The sequence below is a fragment of the Rhinolophus sinicus genome, linkage group LG01, assembly GCF_036562045.2.
Source record: "Rhinolophus sinicus isolate RSC01 linkage group LG01, ASM3656204v1, whole genome shotgun sequence".
Lineage (NCBI taxonomy): Eukaryota > Metazoa > Chordata > Mammalia > Chiroptera > Rhinolophidae > Rhinolophus > Rhinolophus sinicus.
Window position 1 is genome coordinate 159,172,295 of NC_133751.1, and position 11,421 is coordinate 159,183,715.

The 11,421-nt window shown below is 38.4% G+C and overlaps 1 protein-coding gene across 2 annotated transcripts in view; it reads right to left on the bottom strand.

The window, feature by feature from the left end:
* Positions 1–11,410, bottom strand: part of GPR155 (G protein-coupled receptor 155) — a 38,788-nt gene extending 27,378 nt beyond the window's left edge. Inside the window, exons 1-3 of one of the 2 annotated variants that reach the window (XM_019727467.2) lie at positions 11,200–11,410; positions 9,103–9,186; positions 6,734–7,228 (exon numbers count right to left, since the gene is read on the bottom strand). In XM_019727467.2, coding sequence (XP_019583026.2) covers positions 6,734–7,199 — 466 coding nt within the window. In that variant the 5' untranslated portion in view covers positions 7,200–7,228; positions 9,103–9,186; positions 11,200–11,410. The remainder of the gene's footprint in view (positions 1–6,733; positions 7,229–9,102; positions 9,187–11,199) is intronic. The other variant, XM_019727469.2, reaches the window with a different exon arrangement.
* Positions 11,411–11,421: the final 11 nt, after the last annotated feature.

The following is an 11,421-nucleotide window of genomic DNA, read 5'->3' on the forward strand; positions in this document are numbered from 1 at the left end:
AAGAGGGCAGAGAATTTGATGGGTAGTTCACATGGATGCTAATGTCGAACAAGATAATGGCAAAAGTTGGGAGCAGAGAAGTTAACAGGAAGCCAGATAGTCAAGTCTTCAATGCAGGAGGAATGACCAGAATGAGGTCAGCAGATGACAGCAATGAGTTTAAGCGTCTAGTCAGGAGCATGAATCTCAAAGAGGTAGCTTTTATAAAACAACAAAGAACAGTGGCCCACGGGAGGTACGAGGTATCTATGAAGATGCCATTCCTATCTACCACTGCTCATGCAGTATGCCTGCGGGAGAACGGGCAACCTCCATTTGAGAGGAATGAAAGGGAATGAATGGCTTCAGGGAGGACCAGTTAAGATGCGGAAGAATTAGGGATGTAAAATTGGATAAGAAATGTTTGGGAGGGGAATACAGTGGTCATGTAAAGCACATTAAACTAACACAAATTCAACTACACCCTCTTAGGAAAACAAAAGTTTTTTTTGTTTTCTTTTTTTTTTGTTTTTCATAAAGCATATTCCCAAATGTAAACTAATTACTTCACTTGCTGTTCAATGACCAACAATGCGAGAGAAAAATTTGGCTCTGTTAGACTTAGGAGAATTGGTACAGTATACAAAAACAAAGTATGTGTGCTATATTTTGTAGGTGATTTAAGGGCTTTTTCAAGGGTTTGAATGTACATGATGACTTTAGAACTTAATCCCTTCTGAGTCGCCTTAGAAGCGATTGGGTTGGATCAGACTTTTAGCAGTTTCTTGGTGGAAGTGAGGGGTGGTGGCCTGGTCGTGGGTTGATCAGGGCAACTTAGAACTTTGAAGTAAGCAACCTGGTCTGTAGGCACATTTTTGGCAATGAGTCCTGAAATTATTCAATCTATTATATGAAAGCTGATTCATAAATGATTTGAGGTTAAGAAAGATGAAAAGAACAAACACAATCACTCACAAGGAAGGAGGCAACCATGTGAAAAAAAATGTACAAGATTAACTTTCTCAATTTACATTAAGATAAAGTGACAGAGGTAGGAAAATATATTTGTTTACTCGGGATACGTAAATTCAATTAATATCATGCACATGTCCCATTAAAGTTATGTAACTAGATTATATAAGCTGCAGAAGTTCACCTTGTTCTCATTAGCTAAAAACTATTTTTTATGAGAGTCAATTCCCTTTCTTCAGCTAAGCACATACAGAGGTCTATAATAGTTCTGAAATAAAGCAGTGGTTAAACAACACATATTTGATTACATAAAATTTCACAAATTCTTTCCAGTTTCCAAATTAAATATACCAGCTCTATACCCCTCGGTAGTTTTCTTTCATGTTTCATAAGGTTTCATCTTTTAAGTAAAAAAAGCAGCACTTTTGATAACCATCCCTAGGTACCTATACTTGTTCTGAGATATTCTATCTCTAAGAGAAAGGCATCCACACCTGCCCATCACTCTTTTTAAAACAGAGAGTATACTTTGGAAAAGCTTTGTGTTTTCCATCTGAGCATAAGAATTTTCCCAAGTGGCCAAGATAAAATGCATAAGGTAATTTCCTTTGACAACTTACAGCACACAAAGCCCCTCCCCAGAATTTACTTTCCTGGCACACTAGCACTTAATCTCTGTCATATAATAGACTTTAGATTGTTTGAAAGCTCAGTGCAAATATGAGCAACAGTCTTTATTATCTGTGGCTAGCCATTCACCAAGTACTTTCTTCTTTTGCAGGATCTTTTGTATTTTTCTCCTCTTGATTCCTACTACGGCCACTAGCCAAAAATTTCAAAATTGGGTTAATGTGTTTCCAACCAATATCCTTTTGATTTTTCTTGACCACCCCTTTCATCCATTATATTCATTGCTGACAATACAATAGTATCTAAATCTTAACTTTCAAAAATTAAGATTTTCCCACAGCTCTCACCACCCGTAAGAACAGCTATAAAACCTTTCTTTTGACATTCACAGTCCAATCTCCACAACTGGCCCCTTATTTACTCAGCTCATCTCTCTGGGAATACCCATCTATTCCGTAATGCAAAGCCTCAATCAGCCAGTTTAATATCATAGTTACACCAGACAAACATCAGATTCATAACTAGTTCTATATGTTGACCATCACCCCAACTTCTTGAAATCTTTCCTTTCTTATCAAAATCTTGCCTACTGTTTCTCAGGTACCACTTCTTCCACCAAGCCTTCAATCTATATCATGGATCTCCTCATCTCTGGATGGCTCTAGTACCTTGTTTTATACTAGTGCCACTTAAACAAATTCTAAGTTCAAATCCATTTATCACCTCCAGTTCCCAGCAGTGCTGAGCAAATCTGAAAATAGTTGCTGAATGCAATTAACACATCAATGAATATCAAAGGTTTCAGAGTAAAAATGTATTTTATAACACACAGTAATTTAATTGTTATTTGTTAACCTCTTTTCTTTTTATACCCAAATTTTCTCCTTTTTTCATATTCTGAATATTTATAAAGCAGGTTACAACTGGGGTATTTTAAGTCAGTTGAACAGGTATTTAAAGGCAAAAGAAGTGTAGTCTAGTGGGACAGCAAAAAATTGGGAATAAGTAAACACTTGTTAAATTACTAGAAGAAAATGGTTCAACATGGAAATTTCAGCCCATTTCTGCCATTCATTTGCGTAATTACTTAACATTACGTCTTTATAAATTGGTAGTGCTATTCTTTTGTTATCAATCTGAAGATGGTTTTCCAAATCTGAAAAAAAAATATATGAAAAAAGTGACCCATATTAACAAATCAGGGTTCTAGTCAAATATATCAACTATTAAGTTCTAATTAATTAATACTTTTAAATAAGGTTCTTGGGGGGAGGGGAGAATCCCACTATGAGGAATTATTATACATAGCTTTGAAGAACTAAGACAAAATTAGCCACCCACTGTGGCTCCTTTTTTGATCCCGGCAGGTTTTCAATCCCTAGCAACTAATACAAAGACTCAGACAAGATCATTCTATTATTTAACGGGCATATAGTTAAATGTTTCATTTCCTTTTTGTTTACAATTCAAGCACTAGAGCATAATTATGATTAGTCAGGGTACTTATGCTATCAGCATTGTTTGAAGAATAAATTATAGGATTTAACTACGCCCTATTAGTGTCTTTTAATGACAGAGGCAGGGAACTGCTCTGATTTGCTGAAATCAACATTTCACTGTGGTAGATTCTTGGTTTCTTCTCACATTCAGATTTCTTTGAGTATTTATGAAATGAACTATTCTAAAAAACAGTGAGCTTTTTTTTAGTTTGTAATAGGGCACTGTAGTTTCCTGTCACTTGGGTATAGATAAATCATTTTAATGTAGTTTCATAGACTGTTATAATTGTCATAGTATAGAGAAAAAGGAAACATGACGGTCCTTTTTCTTTATTCATTACCTACCTTCTCCTGTATCACCTATAAATTGGACTGATGTTTGGACCAAAGTCTTAAAAAGGACATTTCTTATAAGCTGTGATGTTTATCTGTGAACAAGAAAGTGGAAATTCCTGGGAGAGGCCACATAACAAAGTGAGAGGGTCTTCTCTCTAGAGACACAGTCTCCTCTGTTCATACTGAATGAGGCCAGAAGGCAGATGGGCATGGACTGCAATAAAAAATAACCTCACTGCAGCAGACACATGACCCTGTAGCTCTGTATCACACCTTCTAATCTGCAGATATGTGAAAAAAGTACTTCTGTGTATACGATTAGTTTCTGGTAAAGGTATTGTCTACAATCTAATGTTACAAGAGCTCTTATATGACTTGTGATTTAAAACAAAAAAACACCACACAGATATTACAACTCAAAATCTATAAGCCTAATCATCAGGAAAAACTGGGCTAGCACACTGCTGGGAACATGATTATTTCCAGATTCACCGATATAATGTGGGGCACAAGAAAAGCAGCAACGAACATGGCTGACTACATTTTTTTAGTTGGAGAGTCTGCTTTGATATGAAAATGGACAAACTCATTTAATAGGTCTTTTTCTACTACTACTCATTTTATGGAAGACTTATAGATTAACGTCAATATAATAAAAATGTTGATTCTCTTTGAAAGTAATGTATTACAAGGGCTAATTGGGTCTTCTCAGGAGTAAATGGGCATGTTACATAACTGTGTAGCCTAAGAGAATGCCCTGGATTTAGAACCCGAAGACCTAGGTTTGGGTCTCAGGCACCTGTAAACTGTGTGACCTGGGATAAGGCAATTAAATCTCTATAAGCCTGTCTCCTTATTTGAAAACGAGGACAATAATATCAGCCCTACCTCAAAAGAGATAGATACATAAGAAAGTACACTATAAACTATTACGTTACAAATGTTAGTTCTATTTAGGGCTTACTAATCTATGAGAGCATGAAACTATATACTTAGTTTATGTCCAAATTAAGATACAGCAATATATATTAAATATTTAACACTATGACACTGAGCTACTTCTCAGGTCCTTATAACATAAATACCTTGACAAATTTAAAGTATTAATGGCTTTGAAGAAATGGATAAACACATTAACTCCTTGCCTTTATTTCCAAAGTCTTTATTTAAATGCTTGATTCATCCTTAATTTTAAAATTCAATAACATTAAAGAACACCTACCTAGTTTCTGACTATTTACAGCTCAGTTATTTAAGAGACTAGTTTTTACCACTCTCATAAACCTCCTCCTTTACTCATAGTTATTTAAGTTTTTAGGTGTATCTGTTTCTGGTAAAAGAGATGGAGGAGAAAGATGAAAAGTATAGTCCACTAGAATCCTTTTGGTGCCAGAGGTGAGATAATCTGAGGGGGGATGTCAAAACTACTGGATAAGAAATCTGAAAGTTAATGGTAGATTTCAATTGTCCATTTTATTAAATTTATTTCAGTCTCTTGCTCACAAGATACATCAGAAAGCTTTTACTTACCCCCTACATCAAATTGTACCTCCTCATTCCTATCCCTCTATAATACTTTACTTATTTTTATAGCCCTTGTCATTACCTGATATTATTTTAATTTTATTTTCCCATTAAGCTGTAAATTCAATATGTACAAGAATGTTGTTCAGGGGCCGATGGGTGGCTCAGTTGGTTAGAGCGCAAGCTCTGGGCAATGGGGCTGCCAGTTCGATTCCTGCATGGGCAGCGAGCTGCGCCCTCCACAACTAGATGAAGTCAATGAGCTGCTGCTCAGTTCCCTGGTGGCCAGATAGCTCAGTTGGTTGGAGTGCGGGCTCTCAACCACAAGGTTGCTGGTTCGACTCCTCGACTCCCGCAAGGGATGGTGGGCTGTGCCCCTGCAACTAAGATTGAACATGGCACCTTGAGCTGAGCTGCCGCTGAGCTCCCAGATGGCCCAGTTGGTTGGAGCGCGTCCTCTCAACTACATGGTTGCTGGTTTGACTCCCACAAGGGATGGTGGGCTGCGCCCCCTGCAACTAGCAACAGCAACTGGACCTGGAGCTGAGCTGTGCCCTCCACAACTAAGATTGAAAGGACAACAACTTGACTTGGATGGAGCTGATGAGTCCTGGGATAAACACACTACTGTTCCCCAATAAAAAGTACTGGAAATATACACTGTTCCCCAATAAAGTCCTGTTCCCCTTCCCCAATAAAATCTTAAAAAGAAAAAGAATGTTGTTCATAGATGTAGTTACAGATGTACTCCCAGCAACTAGCATAGTCATGGGCACATAATGGGTCCCTATGAATGAGCGAATGAATGAATGAATGATTAGATCCATAATATTCAGGTCCTCACATTATGATACACGATCAAAGCACAACATAATCTTTAACTTAAAAATAAAAATACTGGGGCAGCTCAGTTGGTTAGAGCATGAGCTCTGAACAACAGGGTTGCCAGTTCGATTCCCACATGGGCCAGTGAGCTGCACCTTCTACAACTAGATTGAAGGACAATGACTTGGAGCTGATGGGCCCTGGAGAAGCACACTGTTCCCCAATAAAAAAAATAAAAATAAAATTAAAAAACTAGTTAACTAAGTATACACTTTCTTAGTGGCAGAGTGTTCTGGAAAAAAAAAGTTTCCTTTCAATATATTTCAACATTCCAAATCTGTATGTTTACTGCTTCATCAGGAAAACATACACACACAGAAATAAAATCAGGTTGCTTTAAAGAGTTGGAAAGGTGAAAAAACCCTCACCATTTTTGTTCTTAAACAAGGAATTAACTTCAACTAAAGTACACTGACATTTTGAAGGACAAGCTCAAAAATGAGCGTTAATGTAAATTAATATATATTCTAGATGGTAAGAAAAATAAGGCAGGGGAAAGTCACTCATAAATTTCCACTGCTACCATTTAATAATGACTGTTTTTATACAGATACATACCTATGTTTTTTACATAATTTAAATCAGAATTCAATCTCTCCTGGACATTAAACTCCTTTCACATGTTATTATTAAGAAGAAAAAATACTATTAGAAAGAATATTCACAAAGCTTATTTGGATATGACCATTTATTTTGGTAGATCTTTGAAGGAGCCTCAAACTCTGAAGTTAAGGAAAAAATATAATTCATCCTAATTTAAAAGATATTTAAGAAAAAATATGAAAGATTTCTCAGATATAAGAGTATCTATTGCTAATAAATGGTTAGATAAATTAAAAGCCTTAAATTTTGTTACCTTCTAAAACACCTGCATATTTTAAACACTTGAAAAATAAAAAATAACTTACCTATAGGATATCCCAAGGCAAAGTCATTACTTTGTGTAGCAAAAATAGGGAATAGTCCAGCTTTGCTAAATCGACTATCAGGACTGGCAACCAATAAGGTTAATACACATACAATGAAAAATACAGAAGCTTTGGCAATTAAGATGCTATATAGGAAAGACCAATCTACATTGGTTAAATTAAGTACAACCATGTTTTTGAATAATAAAGCTGGAAGTGCAAATCTGGAGACAAAATTTCCCAGTCCTTTGGCCTGTGTTGATGTTATGATATTGGCCCTTCCTGCTATGTAGCCGCAAAGGACTATGCCAAAGCATTCCAGTAAGGCTGGAAAAAGCCTTGTTATTGACATTGAAGGTGGGTCATTAGTGGAATTAAATCCATGCATTACTGATGAGGACAAAGTCTTGGTCATATTGACTGCAGTGGTTAAGTTCTTGGCAGGTAAATCAGAAAAAGAATTCATTTTCTTTCACCCTCCAACTCCAACCAGATCTGTGGAAATAAGGAAGAAAGAGTCAATGTGACAATCAATAAGAACAATTCTAGTTGAAAGGATATATTGGCAAACCTAGACTTATTAAATGGCCAAATAAATTCACATACTTTTCTTCAACTACCATCAGAGAAAAATACAAGTAAAACCAAAAAAAGGGTGGGAGTGTTTCCTAGCTAACAATAACCTCTTGACTCTCAAAGGTGGGTCACCTCAAAATATTTATGTGCCTGTCCTTTATTCAGTATCAGACCTGAGTAAAGTAAGATACACAAATATTACAGCTGCAATGATGCCCTGGGGTCTCCTCCCGTGATCCACACTTGAGCTCCACTTACTGATTAAGAGCATGGAGCTCAGAATCTCTGCTGAATGTTCACCTGCATCAAAATTCTCCAGAAATGTCATAAGTTCTCAGGGCTCCATCCAGGAGACACACTGGACAGGAGGGGCTTTCCCAGCCTGTGGTCATACATAGGATAGGAAGAAGGCTATAGTAGAGTATCACTTATCAACTTTGAACCAGTAAATTATTTTTTCTGTGCTTCACTTTCCTCATCTGTGTAATGGTAATAACAGTACCTACCTTAGAGGACCTTGAGATTATTCAAGGAAAGTCCTTAGAATCACATCTGGCACAAAGTAATCATTTAACAGAAGTTAAATATAATTTTTGGTAGCATGTAAGAGAGAGAAATGATGGCATCCCACCAACATACTCTTACTTCCTTTTGCACCCGCCACACATACGGGTCTTTTTGAATGCCCCACAGTGCCTTTGGGCCACAGGGACTTTGAACATGCAGTTAATTCTAAAATGTTCTCTTCTCTACCCGCCCACCGTCTCTACATCATAACACTTACTCATCCTCCAAATGATACAGTTCAGGAGTTGCTTTATCAGGTAAGGCTTCCCTGACCCCATAGCCAGGCCAGGAGTTTTTCTCAAATAGAATCATGTTCCTTACCTTCAAGCCACTTTTTTCGTTTTATAGTTATATTATGCATTAGAGTGACTATTTGATTTATGTCTATCGCCTTTACTAGACTTTGATTTATGTTTATCTGCTTTATTAGTCCCCAGAAACAGGGTCTGTGCATGTTTTTGTTTACTGCTGTGTCCCTAACATAGTGCATGGCACACAGGTTCCATATGTGTAGATTTATTTCATCGTTTAGTCAATCAATGTTCTCTTTTAGGAACTGTCTAGTTCATGGACAGAAATCTCTCTATATATATACTTTTTATAAAGTATTCTAAGTTTTTCACTATAGCAATAGGCCCAAGACCATAGAATGTGTTCCAAAATGTTCAAAAGTTGTTCATAAAATGTTAAAGAACACAAAATGTGTTGTAAAATGTTCTAAAGATGTTCAGAAAATGCTAAAGCAAGGAAAAATTCTTTATGCTAATATCACAATACTTATCAAACTCCCCTCTTGCTGCCAGGGACACAATCAACATGCAGCTTGGACAACTCTGCAATGAATCAGTTCTTATTAGTAACTTGAAATTAATATGGTGACAATTGCCAATATAGTGACAATTGCTAAGTAATGATTCTGCATTAACCATCTAAAGTGGCCTTATATAATAAGGTAGAAAGTAAAAAAATCTTATGCTTCCTGAAATTTACAACACCTAGGTGAAGTTCTCAAACACCCACATCACATTAAAAAGATTCAGATGGCAGGCCACAAACCCAGCAACAACTGATACTCAAGAGGTGTGAACGAGGTAAGTTTCTTTGTGCTACCCTGGTATAAACTGAACAATTAAAAGGAAACTTACATTTAATCTGGATCAGGACAAGTATTTTTCTACTAAGATTAGATAGGAGTGGTCAATATATACAAACCCTACAATACTCACACGCTTGAAGTTTAGCAAGTAAGCGTCAAATGATATCCTGGGAAAGCTACTGGTTGCTACAGGTACCCATAGTTGAAGTAGGAGCTGGTAAACAATTAAACAAAGGTGTTAAACATTTGGAGCCTTTAACGATATAGACTTGAAACGGCAGTGCTAAAGAACAAGGCGACAAACTAGCCCAGTTTTCTGTTATTTTTTTTAGAGTTCCTTATTTTTCTCTTCCTGGAGTATTAATAACTTATACTGCTCACTACCCCTTATTTGTACCACACTAGCATATCAATCTTGGTAATTTTTTCACCAACAGTTTTGACTAAACTGGTGGTTGTTCAGTGAAAAGAGTCAAACATACCTGAACCCAATTTTGGGCCTTATCACTTATCAACTCTTTGGGCAAGTTACTTAGCCTTTCAGAACCTTAGCTTCCTTAACGGTAACATCAGAGTAAATACCTCCTTAGAGGAATATTGTGAGGACTGGAGATTTTATACGCAGCTTATCACAGTAGCTTACCACAGAGTAGGCTTTCAATAAATAGTATTAATTGCTATTAGGAGTTGTAGTGCTAATACTAATGATAAGAATGGTAACAAATTAAATGTAATTCATTGGCCTATGCCAGATCTTAAAACAATACTTGGTATTAAAGATCCTCCAATTAAAATAGAGGGATGGGGAGGGTAGTAAGGTTACCAGTTGTAATTTTATACCTAATATTAACAGGAGTTTAACTTAATGTATTAGTTTGATCATAAATAGTTGTTAGCAGGGAAGGGAGAGCTTTCAAGGTGATGAGAATAATTGTAGCAATGCCCAGGTTTAACTTTCAGTTAGTTAAAGAGAAAAACTCTGAAAAGTAATGTGCCCTTTTCCATGAGGTTTCTTTTAGTGTTCCTCAACATTATAAAAGCAATACCTATAGCTGAGGGAAAGTCAAAATAACCAAAATGGACTTACAGAGTTTTATCCCATCTTAACCATTTTCCCCCCAATGGGAGGAAAATATGCTTTCTAGAGCATTCTTTTAAAATGAACAGGAACCACAGCAACGGAAGTTTTTAAAAACACTCACATCCAGTTTTTTCATCTCTTTAAAAACAAGGCTTGTTGCAGAACAAACAAGTTGATCTGTCACAGTAAAAAATCACTCACTGACCACTCACTGGGGCAGGGAGTGGAAAAATACTATATACAAATCACTTTGGGCTATTTCATATTGGGTTTGGATAGAATCAGAGAACCACTGAAATTGTAACAACTGATATTATTAAGTGAGAATAGGGAACTGGCTTCTGATTAACTTCCAAGAGAAAGCTTTAAACTCTTAGGCTGTTCATTTCTCAAACACCCAATATCCTTTACCCCATGGGAAAAACATAATACAGTGTGGTTCTACTAAAGTACTCTTAATTCAACGTCAACAGGCACATCATCCACCCACTCCCACCTACTCGTAGAGGACCAGTGTCCTTCCTAGAGATCCAGGGTGGGGAGCACTCAGCACTGCTCTTCCCTTGTCCCGTGCCGTGAGGGACAGACTTTGGCCCTCCAAGATAAGGGTGTGGAGAGTCGTTAACCATATAGGCCTCCCAAAGAACAGCTGCCACCCAGCAGCTGGGCAGGCAGCGGTGGAAGCGGAAAGGCAGCTCAGGGTCTGTGCCTGGGATAAAAAGTTGGTCGTTCAGCTTCCCCAGGGCATGGGAGTCACAACGTCAGGGTAACTGACATGCTCCAAAAAGGGGTAAGGGGGAAATTGTGGGCAAAGTTCCAAGTACATAGGCAGTAGCTCCCAGGAGGGCAGATACTGAGACCACCCCTTGGAATACAGGGAAGAGGCCGAGAATGACAAGCTAGATGCACGTGCAAGGAGATGCTCCTCAAACGGGACAAGCCCCCGCTTCCCCAAGTAAGCCTTCCTGGGAAGCCACACACGTCCTAAAGGAGGGCACTGCGGGGCAGAGGTGGGCAGGCGCAGGCAGTGGGCCTGGGCGCCAAGGGCTGGGTGCTGCCCATCTACTCAGACTCGGAGGGTTGGGGTACCGGGGACCCGCCAAGTCAAGCCAGGACCCACAGGTCCGCACCCGGGGCCCATCTCACCTGCTATGTCTGCATCCCCGGGGCCGCGAGGAGAAGGGAGTCTGTGCTCGCTGTGGGCCAAGCAGGGAGGAAATCACCGTCATCTCCCACCTCCACCCCTCCTCGCAGAGAGCTGCCAGCTGTCGGCTGCAGCAGTTCAGTCACGTTTCGCGAAAGTGAGGTGCAGAGAAGCCGCGGCCGGGTCAGCTCCTCCCAGAGCCGGCCGTGAGGTTCCGCCCGGCC